Source organism: Brachyistius frenatus, unplaced genomic scaffold (genome assembly GCF_029030835.1).
Source record: "Brachyistius frenatus isolate BFR_SWC_R1_liver_20210118 unplaced genomic scaffold, ASM2903083v1 Contig_212, whole genome shotgun sequence".
Classification (NCBI taxonomy): domain Eukaryota; kingdom Metazoa; phylum Chordata; class Actinopteri; family Embiotocidae; genus Brachyistius; species Brachyistius frenatus.
In genome coordinates this window covers 563,929-591,389 of record NW_027210811.1, presented here as the reverse complement: position 1 = coordinate 591,389, position 27,461 = coordinate 563,929, and the positions used below count along the sequence as shown (strand labels likewise).

General features: G+C 46.1%; 1 protein-coding gene across 1 annotated transcript; it reads right to left on the bottom strand.

Annotated features, from left to right (window-relative positions):
- Positions 1-26,371, bottom strand: zcchc2 (zinc finger, CCHC domain containing 2). The gene is given in 15 exon segments (XM_069719352.1): positions 1-798; positions 1,686-2,033; positions 2,036-3,259; positions 3,338-3,448; positions 4,350-4,423; positions 4,581-4,645; positions 5,951-6,074; positions 6,181-6,241; positions 7,004-7,066; positions 7,896-7,999; positions 9,317-9,417; positions 10,894-10,965; positions 21,011-21,081; positions 21,782-21,902; positions 25,279-26,371. Coding segments are annotated over 15 exon segments (3,414 nt in total). The 5' UTR covers positions 26,092-26,371; the 3' UTR covers positions 1-736.
- Between the last annotated feature and the right edge of the window lie 1,090 nt (positions 26,372-27,461).

Below are 27,461 nucleotides of genomic sequence, written 5' to 3'. Positions count from 1 at the left end.
ATGCATCTCACCGAGTAAAACTACGATTAAAAATGTGAAAATCATGATAAAAATGAATTTACAAAGCAGCAATTACCTTCCAACCAAACAGGTATCGAGTGGCAGAAAAAGCATGAAATCCATCCGCTCTGATGGCGTCAGACGTTTCTGAGGTGTACATTCAAAAAACCCTGAACAGACATACACATCCATTTCCTTTACTTTTTTTGGATTCCTAATCTTTGAAAACTGCTGTACAATTCAGCCACATGGTCAAATCCTCGGTGAACAGTCATAAGGAGGAAAAAGCATTAATACATGTCTCCTGTAATCCTTTACAAAGAAGTGTAGAAGAAGTTTGTCAGCTGAGACTGAAGTCTCACCTTTAAGGTAAAAACAAAACACAAATCTCTTTTCTTCCTAATAATTAAGTAATAAGTTATTTGTTTCCAACCCTCAGTGCAAAAATATCAAAACCAAACTGAAAGGGACGCGACCGGGAGTCACGCTGACTGCTGCTGTGTGCAGGACAGTTCATCATCACCGTGGCAACAAGATGTTTACAGGCTATGTCCACTCGGCCCTCGGCGGGTCGCTCCTTCTTTTTTGAGAAAGTGTTTGTTTTTTGTTGTTGTTGTTGTTTTTTTTTCTTCCTGAAGTACACAGAAGCTTCGGCACAGTGCTCACACACGGTGAGGAAGGACCGTCGCCATGGGAACAAGACCCGAGGAACTCCTCTTCACCCCCCCCTCCTTCCTCAGTCGGCGTTGTCGAGTGATTCTGAAATGTGGGACGCTGCGTACTTTAACCGGAAGCCACCTGCCACACACACACACACACACACACATATACACACACACACATATACACACACACACACACATACATATACACAAACATATACACACACACAAACATATACACACACACATACACACATGCAGTCAAGCACACAAAGGATGGAGGATCAGTGAACGTTACATTACTGAGTGCCTTAAATGACGTCACACGATGTTTCTGTAATGATTTAAACAGCTTCGGTGTGTCGTCGGTTCCTCGGACCCACAGAGACGGACGCAGTTGTACATTGTGATTGTTGTGTTACTCGGCGGCGGCTGTGATCGCGGTGCGAGTGCCCTCCTCTGGTGTGTGTGTGTTGGCTAGTGGAGCGAGTTAAGCAGCTCTCCACTGTTATCAGGCTGTAACAGGCTGCCGACGGAGGCCGGTCGTAGCGGTGCCGCTCGGCGGTTTCTAGTTAATAACGGAACCACCGACATGCAGCAGCGAGCTGACACGGCTGAGCAGGAAGTGGACCGGACCAACGGTGTGACGCAAAAAATAGATCTACGTAATATCTAATGAATCTAAAATTTACTGCCAGAAATGCAAAAGCAGTTCATGACTCAGGTGATTTTGCTGAAGTGAAGAAAGTGGTCGGGGTCCATCTTCCTTCTACATGTTCTTAAATCTTAAAGGCACCGCTGGATGTTTCGGTGCTTTTTGCAGTGATTGATTTTCGGACCTGGAACCCGCCCGACTCCGACAACACTGACGGAGCGAACCCAGCGCAGCTGAAATACAGGAGCCCTAACTTCTCCTGGTGGGGGCTGAGTGTCGGGCCGGATGTCGGGCCGGCTGTCGGCCCGGACGCCCGCTGAGTGTTCTGCGGGAGTGAGATGTTGCTGCCTGTGATGTGTCTGTGTTACCTTGCTGTGTGGCGTCGATGGAGGGCTGGTTGCACTCCTGCGCGTAGTGGCCGCTCACGCCGCAGTTATAACAGGACACGTTTCCGTTCTTCTTGTTGACCCCCCCTCCCGCCAGCGTGGCGGCGGGCAGCAGCCCCAGAGGGTTCGGGTACACGTGCTGGTAGACGCGCTGGCAGAACGACGCCGCCGGCGCCATCTGCTGCTGGAGGCTGTAGCTGGCGGCGGCGGCGGCCACGGCTGCAGCCTGCGTGCCCAGCATGTGCGATGGCACGTCTGCGTGGTTGTGGGTGTGGAGGTACGGGGGAGGGTGTGCAGGAGGGGGGGCGGTGGGGAAGAAGGGGGGCAGGGGGCGGCTCCGTTGGCCTGGTGAGGAGGGTGGGCCTGGGTGAGGTAGCTGTTACTGCACAGGCTGGTGAGCTGGAAGAGATGCGGAGGAACGCTGAACACCTGGCGGGCCGCTGCTGCCATCTGGTGGGCGGGAAAGAAGAGCGGCGCCTGGCAGCTGGAGGCGGCGCTCACGCTGTTGTTGTTGCTGCCTCGGCTGCCGCAGTTGTTATGACAACCACAGGTCCCGCAGCCCATCGGCTGCTGCTGCTGCTGCTGCTGCTGCTGCGGTGGGGTTGGCTGCTGGGGGGCCACTTGTTGCTGCTGGCTTTGCTGAAGATTAATGGGGTTGCCGGGGACGACGGAGGCACTTCCACAGGAAGCGCTGCTGTTGCTGTAGGACGTACAGTCGCCGTGAGCCGTGCTGTGAGTCAGCGCCGGGCTGGGGCTCGGGGCCGGGCCGGGGGTGTGCGTGGGCACGGCTGGAGGAACGGCGGCTTGTACGTGTCCAGGAGAGGGCGCTATCCCAGGGGCCACCGGCGCTACGACACCGGGCATGACGGAGGTGGGGGCGGGGGGCAGGGTGTAGGGAGAAGACATGGCGGGCGGTAAGGTCAGACCAGGGTGCTTGGCGTGTGAAGTCTCCACGGAGCCGACGCCGGAGGGGTCTTGGCAGGGCAGCAGAGGAGAAGAGTAGGACGCGGGGCCGGGAGTCATCGCACTCATGGCTCTGACGGGGGCCTGGTGGGGAGCCTGCAGAGCGCCCGGACCAGAGCCCCCCCCCGGAGCTCCGTCAGCTGTTTTAAACCTCTGGACCAGAGGCTGCACAGCAGGACTTACTGGAGGGAGGAGGCCGATTGGTGGGATCCCAAAGGTCGGCAGCCCGTCCCTCTTCTCCGGGTCTCCCACGAGTCCAGGACCCGGGACGGCTGGAGGCACGAGGGGCATCTGCATCATCAGAGTCCCCGACGAGGGCTTCCCCTCGGGGACGACGCTTCGGCTGGGAGGAGGGACCAGCGGGAGCCCGGAGTCCGAGGCCCCGTTGGGGAGCACATAGGGCAGAGGGTGCATGAAGGACAGCGGGGGGAACTCTGCGCTGGTCTCCGGGCACAGCGCCTCCATCTGATGGTTGTTGGAGGACAGAGGATGGACAGAGGACACCTCGCCCACCACAGCTGGCTCGGTGCGGTGGGGGAGGAACATGCCGCGGCCCGGTCCTTTGCTGCAGTCATCAGAGTGGCTGTCGGTGTCTGAGAGACAGAAGACGGTGAGAGAGCACGAAGACGAACCATCGCACAATTTGTGTGTTTGTATTTGTGCCCGTTTACCTTTGTTGTTGTCGTCCTCGCTGTCCAGGCTCTCTCCTCGGTGCTGAGGGCTGGATGGAGAGCTGTAGCTTTCTGAGGAAGTTTCACCGAACGTATCCGGACCAGAACCGTCTGCAACAACACGAAGGGTCAAAACTACAAACGACTCAACATCAGAGACGGAGCATCCATCTAATGTGGCTGCATGTTCCTCTGATGGTGAGTCAGCAGGAGGAACAGCAGAGAGCTCAGCTGCTGCAGATCACATCGCGTTCACGTCCACGGACTGATGCTACTTTAAAACAGACCGAGACAGAAGTGGTGATCGTGGACATGAACGCAACCCTCCACATCAGCAGGATGAACCGCACGGAAAGACGAAGTTTAACGATGTTCAGAAAGAAGTGAGCAGGTCGAGCTGCAACAGGAGCAGAGTGGAAGATGACGTCTTTTCTCTGGAGACGGGACGGTGCTGCTGCTGCACCGTCGCCAGCCTTTCACTAATCTGTCAACAGCGGTGGAACCTGCAGAATCCAACAAGTTCCTCCGCTGTCAGCGAGGACAGCGAGGACGTCAGTGAGGACGCGTCGTCAAAGTTAATAAAAAGCTGCGAGGATGAATAAATAACAGTGAAACCGTTCCGTTCCGACTGCAGGCAAACCGGATTTATTTCACCAACCTATCTGCATTGGTTGCCGTGGTAACCACACCGTGAGATTTTTCTTGATAAACTGTCACGTTTCGAAAAGTTTCAATCCAGTTTTGCGGGGACAGAAACAAAAGACACGTTAAGAGTGAGACGAGAAGTCCAGTCTGAAGCAGCAGAAATCCAAACAGTCTGAATGTGGTTTGGATCCGATTTGGAAAAATCTCACTTCATGTTTATTTTTTTCGTCCGGACGCAATCTGGATACGACCGGCGGTCAGAACTCGGCGCGGCTCTTCGACCCGTGTGGTCCCACTGAGGCGTCGCTGCTCTGTGGACCTGCTCACAGCCATCCGACACACAACATCCATCCGTCCTCACACTCACCTTTCCTCCGAGGCGACAGGCCCGGTACCAAACCGTTGGTCACAAACATGGCCGCCTTGCCCTTCGCCTTGTCCCTGAAAACAGGCAGAGATGAAAGAGAAGCAGTCAGAGTGACGACGTACAGACGGACCGTCACTCAACATGTTGGTAAAACGTTTGTGTGACGGGCAGATGAAACAGAAACGTCTCTTCTGATTGTGGTTTCCTGAACGCTGACGCTCGCCGGCCTACCTGTCGGAGGAGGGAGGGACTCGGCTCTTGGGTTTAGCGGCCGCGTGACTTCTCTTCTCAGAGTCCTGTGAGAAACATCAGGAGTCAGATCATCAAGAAGCATGTATTGTAATATGGAGTATAAATAGAAATAATTAACGGACAATATCAGTGAGCATCAGAATTTTTTTACTCCCTAATATCAGTATCGATGCTCGAGGAGCTCGACATTAAACCTGTTCACCAGAAAGTAGCAGGATCAGTCTGCAGGAGAGAGGTGGTTTGGGTTACACATTTTGTAATCACAATAGTAATAATAATAATAATAAAAGTAAAGGCCTTTGTGGAGCCCAAAGGAGGATGTACCTCCAAAAGAGCCGTCATAAATAAAGTGAATTAAAACCACTGAGCTGGATAAACTTTCTATATTATTTAGAATAATAACTGAGATCCAGCAGACGCTGTGTTAAAGCTTTATTATGACAGAGAGAGACGGAGGATGTGCTGGATCAGCAGTTCTCTCCCTCCCCTCCCTCCCTCCCTCTCTCCCGCAGAAACTAAAGGGAGCTGTGTATTTGTTTGGCTTATGAGTTTAAAAGTCAACAATCTTCCTCCAGAATCGGAGACTTCACCTTTAACGATGATCCCACCGTGAGTTACACCAATAAAACCGAGCGGGACAAAGTGCTGGCAGAAGATTAAATCCAACATATAAGACGCGAGTTTATTTATAGCACTCAAACTGGAACATTGCAGTCCGACCCAGTCTGAATGATTCTGATTATTTTAAATGTATATATATATATATATATATATATATATATATATAAAAAAGCTGTCTGGACAGAATAGAAATGATTAGAGTCCAACATGTAATCAGTTTGATCTTTACAACTGAAGCACCGTGAAAACACAATAAAACTGGGCCACATGCAGTCTGTCTTTTTTTAACTGCATGTTGCTCAGAAATAATCTTCAGTATATGATCCCAGTGATATAAATGTTCGTTCAGTGTGTTCAGATTATTTGTGTTTACATTGAAGGCAGAAACCTCCACTTCCTGTTTCTGTGCAGAGGAGCTGATAGTCAATTTTATTTTAAGCTGATGATCATTAAATCTTAAAAGGACTTCCGTAATAAACTGATGTCCAATCAGGATCTTGATCCTCTAACGACATAAGGGTGCCCTTTGATTGGTTGTGTATGAATGAGGAAACGAGATGTTGTGTCAGACAGATGATTCAGGTCTTGTGATGAACTTCCTGAGATGGTCGTGTATTTCAGTTGAATGCAGATGAGACGGTAAGAAGGAACTTTCTCAATCACCCGACACACTTCAGAGGGAGGAAGATGGTGAGAGCAGCAGTGGGAGGAGCTACTGTTCTCCTCACCTGCTCAGGGTCCTGGCTGCTCCTCGGCGTGCTGCTCTTCTTCCTCCTCTCTGCTGGGCCGTTGAGCTCTGCGGTGTGACCCCCCCTCCGGACGTCCCCCTGGGAGCCTTTGGCACCAGACAGACTGTCAGAGAGGAGAGGGCGGCTTTACAAACCAACATCTCTGCCTGTGTTCGCACTCATCATCTACTTTCTGGTGACATCCTGCTCTCACCAGACCGTCTACTCACGTCTGACATGGACTCTTGGACCCGGGCTTCTTCTTGTGTCCCTGAACGTACGACTCCGAATCTGACAGGAAAAAAAAACACACGTTACAGAGCGGACCGGATTCAGCACAAATTATACCTCAACATTTCTCACTTGATGTTCAACAAACAAGGTGGAAAGTAAAATGATAGATCTGCAAAGAACATATTCAGGATGAACAAATTGGAGGAGACAGAATAGCAGCAGATATGTGAGGCATTATCATCCCTTTAGTATTAATTATTAATCAAATAAAAGTCCACTGAGAAGTGGGCAGGTCAGATCAAAGCACCAGTTCAGGTCAGATGTTGATAAATCATATTCTCATGAACAATAATGATATGTTTTCTTTCAGTCAAAGGAAGACCAACATGTCCCGTGTATATTTACAACACGTCACCATCTCATCAAACCGACAGCTTCAGAAAGGACTTTTTCTGATGCACTAATTCTGGTGGCATTAACAGGTCTGCTGCAGAGCACGAGGCGGCCGGAGCTGTGGCTCCTGCTGATCTCAGGCCTGCACACCACGACGGGGCAAATATAGCTGTGAAACATGAGGATTTGAAACGGACTCCAAACGACCTCCAAAAATAAAACGGTAGTTTTCATGGCGACTGTGACGCTGCAGCCGGGTCGGCCGGGGCTCCTTCGCTTTGTGTGTCCGGACAATCAGGCCTCATTCAGCCATTAGAAACGCTCTTGTGGTTTTCTTTAGTCCTCTCTCTCTCTGCTGCTGCTTCTCTCCACAGGAACAAAAACAGCACTGTGGGAAATGAGTTGTAAAAGAATTTCACTCCTCACCTTCCTCCTGACTGGAGGCGTCGGAGCAGTCTCCTTGGTAGACCTTCACCGGCTGGCAGTTACCTTAAACAAACAACAACAACAAAAAGGAAGTAAACCATCATGGAAATGACTGAATGTGATAATAATAAAAATAACTGGATACACATTGATGGGTATACTTTAATTAATGTTATTATCTACTTTAGTTCAACTCTGTAGCAAACATAGTTACAACTATTTTTATTATCAATTAATCTGCCGATTGTTTACACAATTAATCGATTAATCACGACTTCAAATGTCATATTTTGTCCCATAAACAGTCCAAATCCACAAAGTTTTACATTTACAATAACACGAGACCAAGAAAATGAAAGTAATTCTCAAATTTGAGAGACTTGAACCAGCAAATGTTTTGTATTTTTTCTTGAGAAATTACGAAATAAAAAAGCTCTCAACACAACAAAGACATCGATGAAGAATGAGTCACGTCATGGAAGACACATTCTTAAGGTTTTGTCTGCTGGTCATAAACAACAACATGCTGCTCATCACATTCTTACTTTTTTTATTTTTATTTTTTTTTAACTGATTTTGCAGCACATTTATTTATGAAACTGAAAAAACAACACTGAGAACTAAAACTGCTTGATTGCCGTAAGCTTCCTGAAGTATTTTAAGGGTCTCCGTTGCAGATTTCCAGAGTTTGAAACAAGATCTGATGTGCGTCTTCTAGTCACGTCCAGGTTACAGCTGCTCTGTTCTCTGTGCACGTCACGGTGCTGCTCACCGTTCACGCGCAACAGGAACAGTCTCTGAACACAATCACCCTCGTACAATAAGGAAAAAAGAAGCACAAGTTTTAAGGGGAGGAATTCCTCTGAAAAGAACTTCTTAGTCTGATACTCACATCTGCAGCAGGCAGGTTTAGTGGAGTAGGTCGAGTCACAGTTGAAGAAGCTGCAGACTTTTCTGGTCTGTCTGAAACGTGGAGGAGCAGACAGGAACTTTTCCCTGGAGGAGGACAAGACAGAAACAACACCAGTTAATCTGCCGGATCGGCTTTTCCCCCCTAAACATAACCAATACAACAGGATACAACAGAATACATACTTAGACACATTTTAATTGTAAACACACACCTATGAAACAAGTATTTAGTTTCCTTCAGAGTTGAGTGATCAGGGAACAGCGAGGGACGGACAATGAATGAGCTTTCTGAGAGTCAAATGAAAATGAACTTTCCTTTTTGAATCTATAAGCAGGAAGGAATCATACGATAATCATAATTTTTCATGCTCAAAGAATTTGCTGTATTTTTCCAATATCGGGCTTCATGTGGCCGTGATCGAACCGCACCAACACAACGGTCCCGAACATGCAAGGAAATCTTAATGACCACAAACTTCTACAACCGTCTATTGATCTCTCTTGCAACAGAGAAACAATGCAGTTCAGAGAAACAATGCAGTTAAATTACTGTTACAGGACATTAGTGTGGTTAAAAAAAAAAAAAGAACAAAAAAAGTTAAATAACAAATTAAAATCTGTCCTATAAAAGGGGAGAGACTCCAAACAGAAGCAGCAAAGATGATTGTGCTGCAGCTGTGCTGTGGGCGGGACCATGATAAGTTTCACTTTCCTCAGTTTCACTTCACAGAACATGAAACTGGTGGACAGAACACTGTGTGTGTGTGTGTGTGTGTGTGTGTGTGTGTGTGTGTGTGTGTGTGTGTGTGTGTGTGTGTGTGTGTGTACACACCAGAAAAGAAAAACAACCTCTCAGTGTTTGACTATCCATCCATCAATGACAGACTCACACTATAAGCTCCCTGTCTAGCGTGGCCGACACTGTGTGTTGCGGGGAGATGATGCTGTTTCAAAGAGATAATAATACAACCCGAGTGGCGCTGTGCTGCTGAGATCAGAGGTTTTCTAACTGTGAGGTAAAGAGGAGCAGAAAGAGCCCAACGGGAGGTCAGTGACTGCAGCTCGTCCTGAGACACAGCAGAGTGAAGCCACCTAAAACCCACCAGCGCCCGATTGCCACAGCTGGTGTCAAACATTACACACTTTCTCTGAGTCATCACTCCGTTAAACCTCAACACAGACAAGAGTGCAAATTACACTTCCCGGGTCATCTGATCTGATCTGAAACAAGTCCATCAGGTCCAGCTGGATTATTTTAAAACTCTGTCCAGCCATGAAAACGCCCCACGTAGCAGGATGACGTGTCGCTGACACTCGTTACAGGACATCTTCCTCCTGAGCTGCACTGCCCCGTCTTATAGTGGACACACCAGGTGAATTATGGGATGAAATGAGAAGTACCTGAGGTTCTTCTCCACCTCCCTGCTCTCGTACTGGTCCCCCTGGTTCAGAAGTCTGAGAATGCTCTTCTCAAAAGACTCGGTGCACTGATCCTTAGGAAGCTGCAGACAGGAAGAGGGAAGGTGATGTTGTCATCATCGGTCTTCCAACAACAAGCAGGGAAACTGAAGTACTTTGTGTATAAACGTATGTAGTAAACAGATTCAGTGGTGCTGGTACAGTGTGTTAGGAACACATTATTTTACTTGTGGCTGGATTATTTAAATCCTTATTAACAAACACTAAAGGATTTTTGATAAATTGCCGCTGTTCGAGATCACATGTACACTGATAAACTCACTAATATGTGATAATCTAATTGTACCTTCAATTTCAGGTGTGTTTTACATTTGTATGAACTCATTTTCTCCTGTTCTTTAGCAGCTAAACATTTTGAAACACATCTTGGTATCCAAATATCTGGTTTTTATAAAAGGCAGGAAAAAAATAGGTCAAATGAGTCTTTTTCCCGAGCGGCTGTTTTGAGTTGTCGTAGCAGGGAAAGCACCGGTGTTTCTGATTAACGCCACCGACGGCGGCTCCGCTGCATTAACGTGTCCCAGTAAGTTCTGGCAAGCACAACAGCACAAACTGAAACTGAGGCGGCGACAGCAAACCTGCTCTTCATTAACTGGACAACTGAGCTGTTCCAATAGAGAATATATCAGAGGCCGGATCTCCGACCTACTCTGACCTGGACCTTCATTTCGCTGAGTCTACATTTTGCCTGTATTAGTCAGTCGCTCCAGGATATTGAGTTTTTCTTGTTATTGTTGCGATCAAACATGTTTGATTTTGTTTGATTCTACGATGTAATTTCCAGAGTTTTACGTCAGTTTTTTTTGCATAAAATTACAGGAATTAGAAAGTCGAGAGAATTTTTTTTATTTTTTTCAAGCACTACCTGATAAAGGAATGAATATTTAATCACTTCCTTCGATAAAAATCATGCATCACAGAAATATTTTAGTTCTCTTTTTTTTTGGTCTATTTATTTATTGAACTAAAAGTTACCAAAGAAAATCATAAAAAATACATCGCTTTTATAGTTTTATGTGGTGATGAAAACAGCACCAGAGCCTTTCTGATTGTAAATGAGGAGTTGTTGTTGTTAATAAAGTGAGTTTGGCTTGAAAATATTTACTTTATGTCATTGATACATTCAGCACAGATTGTGCTGACGTTTTTTACGGAAAAGTCGCGTTAATTAAAGAAAAATTGCAAGCCACCGCAAATATTGCGGAGTTTGCTTGAATTTGCGTTAATTATTGTGATCGCAAAAATCGAGATTTCTTGAAGGAGCTAATTAATACGTCCCAGTTTGTTATCCAAAATGAATCTAGTTACAGGAAATGAGAGATTTTCCAGACTCGTCTACATGTGATCACATTATGAGGATGGAGGCAGCATGAATCCTGAATCACTCTTTGGTAAAGAACTGGGCTTCCTCTCATCTGTACGAGCAGTTGGAGTTCCCAGAATTCAGGCCGTTTGAGGCTGGATGGCAGCAGGTTGGTACGTTCAGTAAAATGTGGTACCTTCAGAAGGAAGTTCTCCAGTTCCAGATGGGTTTTGGTCACACAGCTGGAAGAAGAGTCCGACCACTTCACCTGAAACACAGCACAGGACATCTTCCATCATTACACTGACTGGGAGACAACAGCAGCCTCAGAGAGAGAGAGACACACACAGACACAGACAGACAGACACACACACACACACACACACACACACACACACACACACACACACACACACACACACACACACACACACACACACACACACACACACACACACACACACACACACACACACACACACACACACACACACACACACACACACACCTTTAGGACCTAAACACAACAGTAGGACCTAAACACAGCAGTAAGACCTAAACACAACAGTAGGACCTAAACACAACAGTAGGACCTAAACACAGCAGTAAGACCTAAACACAACAGTAGGACCTAAACACAGCAGTAAGACCTAAACACAACAGTAGGACCTAAACACAGCAGTAAGACCTAAACACAACAGTAGGACCTAAACACAGCAGTAAGACCTAAACACAACAGTAGGACCTAAACACAGCAGTAAGACCTAAACACAACAGTAGGACCTAAACACAACAGTAGGACCTAAACACAGCAGTAAGACCTAAACACAACAGTAGGACCTAAACACAACAGTAGGACCTAAACACAGCAGTAAGACCTAAACACAACAGTAGGACCTAAACACAACAGTAGGACCTAAACACAACAGTAGACCTAAACACAACAGTAGGACCTAAACACAGCAGTAGGACCTAAACACAACAGTAGGACCTAAACACAACAGTAGGTAGGACCTAAACACAGCAGTGAGACCTAAACACAGCAAACACAGCAGTAAGACCTAAACACAACAAACACAGTAGGACCTAAACACAACAGTGAGACAAACACAGTAAGACCTAAACACAACAGTAGGACCTAAACACAACAGTAGGACCTAAACACAACAGTAGGACCTAAACACAGCAGTAAGACCTAAACACAGCAGTAGGACCTAAACACAACAGTAGGACCTAAACACAACAGTAGGACCTAAACACAGCAGTAAGACCTAAACACAACAGTAGGACCTAAACACAACAGTAGGACCTAAACACAACAGTAGGACCTAAACACAACAGTAGGACCTAAACACAACAGTAGGACCTAAACACAACAGTAGGACCTAAACACAGCAGTAAGACCTAAACACAACAGTAGGACCTAAACACAGCAGTAGGACCTAAACACAACAGTAGGACCTAAACACAGCAGTAGAACCTAAACACAACAGTTGGACCTAAACACAGCAGTGGGACCTAAACACAGCAGTAAGACCTAAACACAACAGTAGGACCTAAACACAGCAGTAGGACCTAAACACAACAGTAGGACCTAAACACAACAGTCGGACCTAAACACAGCAGTGGGACCTAAACACAACAGTAAGACCTAAACACAACAGCAGGACCTAAACACAACAGGCGGACCTAAACACAGCAGTGGGACCTAAACACAACAGTAAGACCTAAACACAACAGCAGGACCTAAACACAACAGGCGGACCTAAACACAGCAGTGGGACCTAAACACAACAGTAAGACCTAAACACAACAGTAAGACCTAAACACAGCAGTGAGACCTAAACACAGCAGTGGGACCTAAACACAACAGTAAGACCTAAACACAACAGTAGGACCTAAACACAGCAGTGAGACCTAAACACAACAGTAGGACCTAAACACAGCAGTAAGACCTAAACACAACAGTAGGACCTAAACACAGCAGTAAGACCTAAACACAACAGTAGGACCTAAACACAGCAGTAAGACCTAAACACAGCAGTAGGACCTAAACACAACAGTAATCACTGCAGGGGGTCCTGAGAGACAGCTGACAGGACGACACTACTGTGGTTAGGAGCCGTACAACAGGCACTCTGAACTACATCCACCTTTACCCCCCTCCCCCACACACACACATTAAATGGGTCAGAACAAGCTGAGATCTATTACAGATGGCTTGAGCAATGTTCATGAAGTGAGCTGGACCATCAGACAGCATTTTCACTGCCTCATCAATGACGTATGATCAATGGGTCAGTTCATGTGTGTTTGTAGTTCAACACAACACGTTTCCTCTAAAATTAAATGCTACAACATGTTTTATGTCTGTGCGGCTGCAGGAGAAAGAAAAGTATTACAGTCATCTGGGTGACCGGTCACATGCTCTTACACATTCAGTGTTGTATCACAAAAACAGCAGACTGTGACTCAACATGCAACGACGCTGGAGACATCAGATGAATATATACAGACAATCACAAGTGCAGGTTTTCAATGCAAATCACCACTCAGTGAGGTTTAAAGAAACAAATCCAAACCTCACTGGTTCTGTGGATTCACTGTAACGCCAACACAACCACAGCTGAGGAAATATCAGGTTTAGAAATTTAGGACAAATTGAATCTCAATTACATAGTAAAACATTAAATACTGAATCAAGAGTGTTGATTGGCAGATTGTGTTGCCAATAAAACAGCACAGCACTTTTTAAAATGTCCATTTTTAACATGATGTTAATGGATGCATTTAGCAAATGGCAACCCAATGCTGAAGTGCAGTTCCTCAAATGGCCACTTGAGGCTCGCTCCAAAAGAGAGTCAATCCTCACAGACTCTATTTATAGACTGTAACTAAAGAATGGTTTGGTCTCGATAGCTAATTTCCATTAAGGCTTAAACGTGTGCATAATTAAGGGAGGAGCTCCTTTGAGTGACAGGTGGGGGCCATGACAGCTGGTGAGCTGCCTGCAGGTTTCAGTGACCGGGCTTCATTCAGCCCATCCCAGCTCCACCCACGAACCTCATGTTTGTCCGAGTACTGCTGAGTTGGGCCGGGCCAAGATGGTCCTGGCCGGAGAAAACCCAGAACAGGGTTTTAAAACTCAGTCAGACTGTTCTAGCCGTTGTATTTTTTGCCTTTACCGACTTAGTCGTTATAGCAACATATATTAACATGGTGTAAAGAATTTGTGAAATCACCAATAGTCCTCCCTACAATATCGTCGCAGAATCAATATTGAGGTATTTAGTCAAAAATACTGTTATATATGAAATGATATGAGGAGCAAAGTCCTGACCTGAACCTCCCTGTGGCAGTATGAGACTTTTTTTTTTTTTAATAGAGCAACAGCAAATACAACATTTTGGGGTCATTCATGGACACAAAAAGTAAAAGAAGCACCTTAAAGTCCAATTTAGCTGCCAAAATATCAATATGCGAATAAACTATCTTCACATCTAAAAGACCATATATTGAATATATATATATATATATATATAATATACCACATGATGAGAATGAAACCAGCCTGTGTAGCTCGTAGGTGCAGCGTAAAGATGTGTGACGATGTGTGACGGTGTGTGTGTGTGTGTGTGTGTGCGTGCGTGCGTGTGTGTGTGTGTGTGTGTGTTGAGCATCAGTGGTTTGTTCCAGTTTAAACAGATGGAGAGTGAGAGTGGCTCGCTGTTGGCTCGACCGCCGGAGCTCGGTCCAGCCAACGGGACCGCGAGTCTCCTCTCCATCTGTCTTACGCATTTTCTGCCCTGTGAAGGAGCAACAATCATATTCGTGACTGTGTTTGGATGTTTGGAAACTCTGACGGAAAGAACTCGTTTTTTGTGACAACCTGCTTGGCGCTCCGACACACTAAAAGTACATGTGTGTGCATCCTAACAGCCGGGCGGCTGGGTGGCAGTACGACGGAGGCATCGTCCCAAGCAGAAGCCCACAGTTCACCACCTTCACGTCTCCAACCGATTTTACACACTCGGTGAAACACCCGCTGAGAAACCAACTGGTTATTGGAGACTCTATTTTGCGGAACGTGAAGTTAGTGAAACCAGCGGCCAGAGACAGATGTCTTCCAGGGGCCATAGTCAGATGTCTTCCAGGGCCATAGTCAGATGTCTTCCCAGGGCCATAGTCAGATGTCTTCCCAGGGCCAGAGTCAGATGTCTTCCAGGGGCCATAGTCAGATGTCTTCCAGTGGCCATAGTCAGATGTCTTCCCGGGGCCATAGTCAGATGTCTTCCCGGGGCCATAGTCAGATGTCTTCCCAGGGCCATAGGGGCCATAGTCAGATGTCTTCCAGTGGCCATAGTCAGATGTCTTCCCAGGGCCAGAGTCAGATGTCTTCCAGTGGCCATAGTCAGATGTCTTCCCGGGGCCATAGTCAGATGTCTTCCCGGGGCCATAGTCAGATGTCTTCCAGGGGCCATAGTCAGATGTCTTCCAGTGGCCATAGTCAGATGTCTTCCCGGGGCCAGAGTCAGATGTCTTCCAGTGGCCATAGTCAGATGTCTTCCCGGGGCCATAGTCAGATGTCTTCCCAGGGGCCATAGTCAGATGTCTTCCCAGGGCCATAGTCAGATGTCTTCCCGGGGCCATAGTCAGATGTCTTCCAGTGGCCATAGTCAGATGTCTTCCCGGGGCCATAGTCAGATGTCTTCCCGGGGCCATAGTCAGATGTCTTCCAGTGGCCATAGTCAGATGTCTTCCAGGGGACAGAGTCAGATGTCTTCCCGGGGCCAGAGTCAGATGTCTTCCAGTGGCCATAGTCAGATGTCTTCCCGGGGCCATAGTCAGATGTCTTCCCAGGGCCATAGTCAGATGTCTTCCCAGGGCCATAGTCAGATGTCTTCCAGTGGCCATAGTCAGATGTCTTCCCGGGGCCATAGTCAGATGTCTTCCCGGGGCCATAGTCAGATGTCTTCCCGGGGCCATAGTCAGATGTCTTCCCAGGGCCATAGTCAGATGTCTTCCAGTGGCCATAGTCAGATGTCTTCCCGGGGCCAGAGTCAGATGTCTTCCCAGGGCCATAGTCAGATGTCTTCCCAGGGCCATAGTCAGATGTCTTCCAGGGGCCATAGTCAGATGTCTTCCCAGGGCCATAGTCAGATGTCTTCCAGTGGCCATAGTCAGATGTCTTCCCAGGGCCATAGTCAGATGTCTTCCAGGGGCCATAGTCAGATGTCTTCCCGGGGCCAGAGTCAGATGTCTTCCCAGGGCCATAGTCAGATGTCTTCCCGGGGCCATAGTCAGATGTCTTCCCGGGGCCATAGTCAGATGTCTTCCCGGGGCCAGAGTCAGATGTCTTCCCGGGGCCATAGTCAGATGTCTTCCCGGGGCCATAGTCAGATGTCTTCCCGGGGCCATAGTCAGATGTCTTCCCGGGGCCAGAGTCAGATGTCTTCCCGGGGCCAGAGACAGATGTCTTCCAGTGGCCATAGTCAGATGTCTTCCAGGGGACAGAGTCAGATGTCTTCCCGGGGCCATAGTCAGATGTCTTCCCGGGGCCATAGTCAGATGTCTTCCCGGGGCCAGAGTCAGATGTCTTCCCGGGGCCAGAGTCAGATGTCTTCCCGGGGCCATAGTCAGATGTCTTCCCGGGGACAGAGTCAGATGTCTTCCGGGGCCAGAGCGGGCGACATTGAATCAAACCTGAAACTGCTGACTAAGGCTAATCATAAATCCAGTCAGATTGTTATTAACGTCGGCAGTAACGACACCCGGTTACACCAATCGGAGGTCACTAAAGTTAATGTTGAATCGGTGTCCAACTTTTGAAAAACGACGTGGGACTCTGTAGTTTTCTCTGGACCCCTTCCTAACCGGACCAGTGATGATATGTTCAGCCATACGTCTTCACTTCACCGCTGGTTGTCGAGGTGATGTCCCGCTAACAACGTGGGCTTCATTAACAACTGGAATACTTTCTGGGGGAAACCTGGTCTGATCCGGAGAGACAGCATCCATCCTACTTTGGATGGTGCAGCTCTTCTTTCTAGAAATATGGCCGTGTCTCTTAACAGCCCTAAAACCTGACATCCAGGGTTGAGGCCAGGACGCAGAGCTGCAGTCTTACAGCTCCTCTGCAGCTTCTTTAGAGCTGTCACTCACCCAAAACCTTCAACATCCTGTAGAGGTTGTGTCTGTACCCAGACCACCGATATTTAAACAACTCAAGAAAAGATCTGTCAATAAAAATGGAATAAAAATGGATCCTACCAAATTAATGGATCAAAAAAAAATGTGACAATTAAAAGCGGATTATTAAATATCAGATCTCTCTGGTCTAAATCTCTGTTAGTAAATGACTTGATAACTGATCATCAGATTGATTTACTCTGTCTCACAGAGACCTGGCTGCAACAGGAAGAATATGTTAGGATTAATGAAGCAACTCCTCCCAGTCATATTCATTATCATATTCCTAGAGATTCAGGCTGAGGAGGAAGAGGAGGAGGAGGAGGAGGAGGGGGAGGGGGAGGAGGAGGAGGAGGAGGAGAAGGAGGAAGAGGGGGAGGAGGAGGAGGAGAAGAAGGAGGAGGAGTGGCAGCAATCTTCCACTCAAGTTTATCAATTAATCCAAAGCCTAAACTTAGTTCTAAATCATTTGAGAGTCTGACTCTTAGTCTCTCACCCAAACTGGAAAGCAGAGAAACGGATTGTATTGTTGGTGTTTACCTCCCACCTGGTCCTTATTCAGAGTTTCTAACTGAATTCTGACTTTTGATCAGATTTAGTGCTGAGTTCAGATAAAGTGATGATAGTGGGAGACTTTAACGTTCATGTTGACGTGGACAACGACAGCCTCAGTTCTACTTTCAGCTCACTATTAGATTCTATAGGCTTTTATCAGAATGTAAATAAACCCCGTTACCATGGTAACCACACCCTCCATCTGGTTCTGTCGTATGGGATGGAAACTGAAAATGTAATTGTATTTCCTCCAAACCCTGTTTTGTCGGACCACTTCTTATCAACATCTGAAGTTCCAATAATGGACGACACAGCATGTGGGAATAAATCCCACTACAGTAGATGTCTGTCAGATGATGCCGTGGCCAAGTTTAAGGAAGCAGTTACATGTTTGTCCTCTTCGATGCCGTGTGTTAAAGCAGTGGAAGACATCTACGTTGATCTTAGTCCCACACAAGTGGATCATCTGCTAGAAAACACTGCAGTATCTCTGCTACAACTCTAGATGATGTCGCCCCTCTGAAGAAGAGAGTCATGAACCAGAGGAAGTTGTCTCCATGGTACAACTCAGAACTACGCTCTGCTAGGCAGCGACTAGAAAGATGGAAAGGAAATGGAGTTCCACTAATTTAGAAGAATTTCACCTGCCTGGAAGGAGAGTCTAATATTATATAAGAAAGCTCTTCGTAAGGCCAGAACTTTATATTATTCATCATTAATAGAGGACAACAAGAAGTTCTCAGCAGTAATGACTTCATTAACTTCTTTACTAATAAAATTCTTACTATCAGGGAGAGAATCAGGCCGACCCTTCCTGACACCATCACTGATGTGATGTTAAGCACAGCAGCCCTGAAAGCAACTGTAGGACCAGATGTAAACTTGGAACATTTCTCTCCTGTTGAGCTCTCTGAGTTAACTAGAATTATTTCTTCATCTGGATCCTCCAGCTGTCTGTTAGATCTCATCCCAACTAAACTTTTTAAGGAAGTCTTCCCTTTAATTAATACTTCCATATTAGATCAGATCAACCTATCTATTGTAACCAGCTATGTACCGCAGGCTTTTAAAGTGGCTGTAATTAAACCTTTATTTAAAAAGACGACTCTTCATCAGCTGTTTTAGGAAACTACAGACCAATTTCCAACCTGATGTCTATTTCTAAAATCCTTGAAAAAGTTGTTGCAAATCAACTTTGTGATCATTTACAAAGGAATGATCTGTTTGAAGATTTTCAGTCTTTAGAGTTCATCATAGCACAGAAACAGCTCTGGTGAAAGTTACTAACGACCTTTTATTAGCCTCGGATAATGGACTCGTCTCTGTACTTGTTCTTCTGGACCTCAGTGCTGCTTTTGATATGATTGATCATACGATCTTATTACAGAGATTAGAGGACGTTACGAGGATTAAAGGAACTGCATTAGACTGGTTCAAATCCTACTTATCAGATAGATTCCAGTTTGTCCATGTCAACAATGAGTCTTCCAGACAAACAAGAGTTAGTTATGGAGTTCCACAAGGCTCAGTGTTAGGCCCAATACTTTTTACTTTGTACATGCTTCCATTAGATGTCATCAGGCATCAACTTCCATTGTTATGCAGATGACACTCAGCTATATCTTTCTATAAAACCAGATGAAACTAATCAGTTAGTAAAACTTGAAGCCTGTCTAAAAGACATAAAGGCCTGGATGACCAAAAACTTCCTGCTTCTAAATATCAGACAAAATGGAAGTTCTTGTACTTGGTCCTAAACACCTCAGAAACTCTTTCTGTAATCATTTAGTTACTCTAGATGACGTTGTCTTGGCCTCTAGCAAAACTGTGAGGAACCTTGGAGTCATATTTGATGAGGATTTGTCCTTTAGACACCATATAAAGCAAATCTCCAGAACTGCCTTAACAAGAGAGATCATATTTCTCCAGTTTTATCTTCTCTTCACTGGCTTCCTGTTAAATCAAGAATAGAATTTAAAATGATCTTGATGACTTACAAAGCTCTACATGACCAGGCTCCATCATATCTTAGAGATCTTATAGAACCATATAATCCTAGCAGAGCACTTCTCTCTCAGTACGCTGGTCTACTTGTGGTTCCTAGAGTTTACAGAAGTAGAATGGGAGGCTGTGGCTCAGTCAGTAGAGTGGGTTGCACACTAATCTGAAGGTTGGTGGTTCAATCCCCAGCTCTTCCTGTCCACATGCCTAAGTGTCCTTGAGCAAGACACTGAACCCTAAATTGCTCCTGATGGTGTACCATCGGTATGTTGTAAGTTGCTTTGGATAAAAGCGTCAGCTGAATGAAATCTAATGTAATTTTCAGGCTCCTCCCCTGTGGAACCAGCTCCCAGTTTGTGTTGGAGGGGCAGAAACCCTCTCTAGCTTTAAGATTAGACTCAAAACGTTCCTTCTTGATAAAGCCTATAGTTAGGGCTGGCTCAGGTAGACCTGAACCAACCCTTAGTTATGCTGTTATAGGCCGAGGCTGCTGGGGGACCTCGTTACATGCTGAGCTTCTTTTCTTTCCTCCTACTCTTTAACTGACTCATACCTCACCATCTTCTTCTCTCCCATAGTTTCTTCTTATTGTCTGTTGTCTCCATTCAGTTCCTTCACTCGTGTAGTTTCTCTTCTTTCTTTTCCAGATGTCCCATCATGGAGCTGCATGTCTCTGCTCTGTGATTGTCGTCTCCACCAACAGTTCTTCTCTTCTATCTCTATGCTGTCCTTTTCGCTCTCTGCTCTCCTCTCACCCCAACTGGTCAAGGCAGATGGCCGCCCACCTCTGATCCTGGTTCTGTTAACAGATGCTCCGTCCACCTCTGATCCTGGTTCTGTTAACAGATGCTCCGCTCCACCTCTGAGCCTGGTTCTGTTAACAGATGTTCTCCACCTCTGATCCTGGTTCTGTTAACAGATGCTCCGCCCACCTCTGACTCTGGTTCTGTTAACAGATGCTCCGCCCACCTCTGATCCTGGTTCTGTTAACAGATGCTCCGCCCACCTCTTTTTTCTTCCCTCTGTTGGAGGTTTTTCTCCCTTAAAGAGGAGTTTTTTTCCCTCCTAGCTTATGTGGGAATTGTTGAATTGTTGGTTTCTCTGTATAATGTTGTAAAGTCTTGCTGTAAGGACTTTAATGTGTTAAGTGCCATAAAATAACCTGTGTTGTGATTTGGCGCTATATAAATAAAATTGAATTGAAATTGAATAACAGAACCTTGCTGAAGAAGATCTTCATCTGAAGGCCGGTACTGGTGGAAGCAGCACAACGCACCACAGGAAGTCACAAAACCACCAGCAGGAGAAAGCTGTTGAGACCGTAAACACTGCTGACGTGGTTGTTTGGAAGTTTAGTTTATTATTTTATGTTATTGTCACGCCACTCTGCCGCACGCTAACTGCTCCTTGCATCTCCTGAATGCAGCAGATTGGCCATCACCCAAAGCTGAGAGCACACAGGATGTTGTTAGCAGCGGGACAGAAAGTAAGTCAGCGGGTGAGTGAGTGTGAGTGTGTGTGTGTGTGGGGGGGGTGTGTGTGTGTGTGTGAGAGGCATTGTTACCTACCTCAAAGTTATACTCCTTGTCTATTCTGGTCCGAGAGATGCCCCTGAGCACAATCCCCTCTATATGCACTGCTGCAATAACACAGAGCAGTAAAACAGTGTTATTAGGACTCAGAGCACCGACATCAGCAACACTCAGCGAGGCTACTGAAAGCCTACTCAAATATTTAGGCCCGTGCTGTTACCGGGGTCTTTATACCAATCAGTAATTTCAGGAGAACATGTAGACAAATGTTATAAGAGCTTTACTGTTGCTGTACCACAACACAGAAAAAAACATACACAAAACAACACAGGACCAAATGAACACAACCCTGTTCCCAAAATCGTTGGGACGCTGTATAAAATGTAAATAAAAACAGAATGCCATAATCAAATCACCTAAACCCATATTTAATTGTATTGTTTTATGAAAAATATAAGCTCATTTTTAATCTAATGCCGACAACATCAAATTTAAAATAAGCACATATTTTTCATAAAACACTATGTTGTCTTTTTGCAATTAAATATGGGTTTACATGATTTTCAGTTTTTATCCAAAAAAAATTAAACAGTGTTGTACAAGCAATGGACAAAAATATGATTATTAAAAAAGAATAGCTATAACTGGAACGGGTGCAGGAACAGATGTCCTGGAAGAAACCTGTTATTTTGGCAGCTTTATTCTGAGACCACTTTAGCAGAATGAAGCCAGTCAGCTGCCCAGTTCCCTGTGAGACATGAAGCAGATTAGCGGCAGTGTTACAGTATGAGCAGTGTGTCCAGTCACCTTCTCGTTGTGACGCCCAGCGGCCGGAGCGCCGGCTCTGGCAGGGAGGATGGGAGGCCGTACACTCCCCCAGTCCGAGGCCCGTGGAGGGAAGGTAGTCAACCTTTGGACTCACCAGCTCCTGGAGAGCAGAAATCACAACGAGTGAGCTGCTGGATCAAACTGGGTCATTGAAACGTTGCCTGTAAATTACAGTATGATGTAATATGTTTAACAGCTTTCATAGTTAGCACATTGCCAAAATGCATCATCCCTTACTAACTATCATTTAACTTAAAAAAACAAAAAAAAAAAACAACAACAACAAAAAAACCTCTTAGTATAAATTTCTAAGCTAAAGCACAATGAAAAGTTGGACCGCCCACATCAAGAGTGGTTTGTTTTGGTTTTCCCAGGGTGCATTGCAGGAGGTGGGACTATTGGGAAACTATCCCAGTGTGTTCTGGGATGTTTTTCAGCTTTCCACAAACTGTAACACGGTCACACTGACTAACAATAAACAGTGCAAAGTAAACATATTAATCTGTGATGAATTATCCAACAGGAAGTAAAAAACGCTTAAAAAGTTGAGAGGCCAGACAAAAAAACCCAAAAACAAATGTGAAAAACAAATATACAAGCATAACACAAGTACCACAGGAAGCAGCTGAGATACATCAGCCGTGTAAACACAGGGCAGCTAAAGTGTTACTTCATTACTCCACACCCTGAAAGGGTTTTTCATTTTCATACTCTCAGAGGAGGAAGACTCAGGCAACACAAAGGCTTCACACAACTTCGTACAATGTTAATTAGAAATGGGTGAAGTTGTCCTTTAAGTCGGAATTAACCCAAAAAAGGTCAAAGTAGTTGGTCTGGTACCGAAGCTGACATTTTTTTCCTGAACATCATCTATGGCCTCTCAGAAAGTTACACGACTTTCTCTGACATATTTATGTTAAATCACAGCGCTTCACTCCCAGTAACATCTCAGGCGATCCATTCAAAGTGCTTCATGTGCCACACGTGTGGATCAGCGGCAGGATGTCACCGCAGGTTGAGGTTCATCCACCGCGACTGACCCACAGAGGGGCGGGGGCGGCGGGGTGGGGTGTGTGTGTGTGTGGGGGGGTTGTTCACGCGTGTCGGTGAGGAGCTGACACTTGAGTGGCTTCATAACAGCTTTGCATTCCTAGCATGACTTCAGATACGGTGCTTTTTCCATTTGTACACTCATTTGACAAAACAATCCACACACACCGCTCACCAGCAGTTTTCTGTCTGAGGTCGGACAACCCATAATGCAATCTGCCCTCAATAACCCTGTTGTTGCTTCACCCCCGAGTCAGTAAACACTGCGATGGCTTCTTCCGTGCATTATAAAACCCAATCCGAGAGGAAGAACCAGGTCCGATCCGTTACGTCGGCTGTCCGAGCTCCAGACTAGAGGGAATATAAAAACCTGCTGACTCATGGATCTCCATGAGCAGTGGTAGAAGAATGACTGGGACTTTTTTTTTTTTAATTTTCTACAAAGACACCCACCAATTGTTGAATACTTAAATAGATTAATGCAGTTTCTTCTAACAGCTACTAAATGTCAGATCCAAGACAGAGGAGAAGAGTTTGATGAACAGGTGTTTCAAAGTCCTGCAGGTTGTTCCAGGGCTTTCCTGTCCCACATTATTAGCTCCGCCCACCAGGCACCCCTTCTTGGGCCATATTTGGATTTTCTGGCTTGCGAGCACTAAACCCAGACGGTGCGGCCTGTTACACAAACCAAGTCCACCGAGTTATCTGGATTATTCTTGTAAATGGTTGAACCCTCTCACATCGTGCTGTTAGGAGGTTTGCTCAGTGAATTAACTGCACATTTCTCCCTAAACCTGCTCACCAGAAAAAAGGTAGCTGGCCTCTTCATTTCCCTCTAAAAGGATGCTACATCCATGTTTGTGTGCAATCAATGATTTTCCTGCTGCTTTACATGGAAGCCAAATGTGGAGCTCTAATAGACGACTGCGGGCTGGCAACAGGTAAAACACAACACCACCAGCAGGCCTGACGTTTCAGCAGCACATGCAATGAATCCTGAACATGCGACTTATTTAAAACAACAACAACTGATTTACCAACAAGCAGGCAGGTGAACAACAACGTCCTTCTCATGCGTCCATTTCATTAAGTCAGATGTTTGTTTGTTATCACAGGCTGCAGTCATAGACGAGAAATTAGATGATGCAACAACAGCAGAAACAGCAGTCAAAAAGTTGAGTCTAGGAACTTAAATCCTGATTAGCATTGCTGATAAACAGTTAACATTAATACAAAAAACTAAAAACCATGTCAGCTTATTTATCCAATGAATAAAACACGTAGCACACAGGAGTCACTAACTAGCAGCGTTGGGTAGTAAGTTACATGTAATAGAGTATTACATTACAAAATAAACGTAATTGTAATTAGTAACCGCAAACAATAACATTAAATGATAGTTACTGTTTAAAATATTGGTGATTAAAAAGGGGTTACGACTTTTTGTAGAAAAGCTTATGTGTATAATAAAATATTGATTCTGCTTTCGGCCCTGCGTGGACGTCTGTCATGATGTCAGCAGCATGAACTCCAACTTTTGATCAGATCTGTTGTTTACATTCATATTATCGTGCATTTCTCTAACAAAGCACACTGAGGCGGTCAGCCATGAATATACTTCGATCTGAATTCAAGTTATATTGAAGTTTGAATCAGTTTGACGGTCGAGGTTTTCACTGTTCACATTTGATCTTTCAGCTGCAGTTTAAAACATTTGTTAGAAAAGGTCATCAAAAACTAAGTTATCAAAACCGTTACATCACGTATTTAACAGGGCAACTACCAATGTGTGACTGAGTAATCAGCCGCTGTCCTGTTGGGTTGCAGTGAAAACCTGCAGACACCAGAGTCAGTGAGCCGGTCTGTGCTGTGGAGATCCAGCACAGACCGGTCCGGACCGCATCTGGATCCAGCTTTAATAGGCTGGTCCGCTGAGATCCACAAAGCTGGTTAGTGACTTTGTACAAAGCATTTTGAAGGTGATGGTGGCCAAAGCAATAGGTGTGAACCGGCTGGTTGAAACCACCTGTCCGCCCTCAGCTGCAGGTGGACCGGCTGGTTGAAACCACCTGTCCGCCCTCAGCTGCAGGTGGACCGGCTGGTAGAACCCACCTGTCCGCCCTCAGCTGCAGGTGGACCGGCTGGTTGAAACCACCTGTCCGCCCTCAGCTGCAGGTGGACCGGCTGGCTTCATGTGTTCGCTCTGTTAGCATTAGCTGTGCTGCAATGCTGAGAAAAGGACGTTTCCTGCCAGAACCGAACACACTTGGCCAAGTTTGGACTTCAGCATTAGCTTCGTGTCACCATCCGATTATCTACGCGTGTATATCAGACGTGTTTCTAACTTCCGGCCGTCGGACCCTCCCACCCGAAGGACACGTTCCCAGCTAGCTTAGCATTTGAAGTGTGGCTCCGCCGCCGCTCACCGTCGCCTGCTCGGGGTCTCTCCCCCGGCTGTGACGCCTCTCCTCCTCCATGGCGAGCTCGATTTTGTCGAGCTGTCCTCGGACAACCCCCCGCTGGTGGAAATGGAAAGCCGGGTGCAGAGAGGCCATGGTGAACAGCAGCGCCAACTGCTCCAGGGGTCCTGCGGCGGTGTCGTCGGTGGAGAAGCCGCACGTCTGCTCCGAGCGCCCGAACGCACTCCCGTCCGGACACGGCGGGTGGAGGTGGAGGTGATGGGGGTGGAGGTGGGGGTCCCTGAACGGAGGAAGCGGGTAGTCGTATTTTTTGAAGAACAAGGCCGGCTCTACATGGCTCAGTATCCGGAAGAGTATCCCAGCACACTCCCTGCTGTCAGATCCGAGGAGGGAGAGGCAGACCAGCAGCTTGGACCGGACCACCGGGTCAACCGCGTCCGTTAAAACGCCCAAATCGCCGGGGCTATTTGCCCGAAACTCGAAGTCCCGTAAAACATTGTAATCTTTTCTGGCGAGATCCTCCAAGTAAGACCCCAGAAACCGGAGCTCCAGGGGTTGGCACATATGGAGCAGCCCGCACATGAACTCGATCCGCCTAGCGGGGTTCAGGTGGAGGCCGAACCACTCGAACACGGTCTCCTTGTCCAGCGGTGATGGAGCCACACGAGGTCCGGGCGACTCCTCCGGCCGGTCGGACACCGAGGAGGGAGAAGCCGCCCGGGGAAGATGTCGGTGCTCCGGCCGATCCAGTGGCCCGTCCGCGGCCGTTTCGTCGCCTCCTTCCTCGCCCGTTTTCATCGGTAGCTTCATTTTCAGCATTATCGGCGCTACGAGAGAGGCTTCACCGAGGAAACGGTCCAGGGCACATTATCGACCACTGACGCCGGTTCGTACCGCCGAACCGAACCGAGGCGACGCGTCGGTCCTTCGTGTTTTCACGGAGACCATCTGACGGTCCCGAAGACTGGTTTTTCGTAACTTGCCGTCTTCTTCTACTCCTTATTTCCGGCAGAGTGGCTCCGTCCGGTCAGCGCACTGCTGCCACCTGGCGGCTGTTGGTGGATTTGAAAACTCAAAGTATAAAAGCGCAATAAACAAACAGTAATGATACCGCATTAACTCCCCTCTCTTTTTTTATATTTATTTTTAAACGACAACACGTTTATTGGAACTTTACATGTAGGTGAGAACAACATGGACAGCAGGTTACATATATAGTAAAAAAATAAAAAAAATATGTGTAGTCTGTGTAACACTAGATTTCCTGTGTTAAATTTAGGACTGTCGCTCTGGGAGTGAATGAAACACCACAAATGTTTGCAGTTTAAAACAAGGAACTGAACTGCAATTTATTATAGTTATTAACACGCAGAAAATCAAGGGAACAGCATAAAAGAAAAATAACAAATTCAAATAATAACCTCAATACCGGTATTTCTCTCTCAGTCAGTCAGTTTCAGTCTCTTGTCTTCCAGTCTACTACCTGGTAGTTTATGTCTGGAGGCTCTCAGACTAACTCTGATCTCAATCTTTTGCTCGTCGGTGCTCCTGCAGGAGAATCCAAGAAGACCAAAGATGATCAGGGGTCACAGGGTCACTCAGCTCCAGCTCTGTGGAGGTTTCTGGGGATCGCTGTCTCCATCACAGATCCACACAGAAAAACAATCTGCATACAGCAGAATTTAATATGATGTCAGTACTGTAATTTATAAACTCTGTTGTTGGTGTAACAGTAAATGACCAGTAATATAGTATTACACACACATATACAGTTGAAACCAGAAGTTTACATACACTGTGCAAAAAGACACATAACACTTTTTTTCTCACTGTCTGAAGTTAAATCAGACTAACCCTCTCCTGTTTCAGGTCCGTTAGGATTACCAAAATTATTTAACTTTTGCTAAATGTCACAATAATGAGAAAGATAATATTTTAGAGAATTTGATATTACTTTCTTTGAGGTCAAAAGTTTACATACACCAAAAGTACTATGTCTTTAAACAACGTGGGCAAGCCCAGATGATGATGTCATGGCTTTTGAAGCTCCTGATAGGTTAACTGACAACATGTGAGTTAATTGAAGGCACACCTGGGGATGTATTTTAAGGCCACACCTCAAACACTCTGCTTCCTTGTTTGAAATCATGGGAAAGCCAAAAGAAATCAGCCAAGAAATCAGGGAGAGA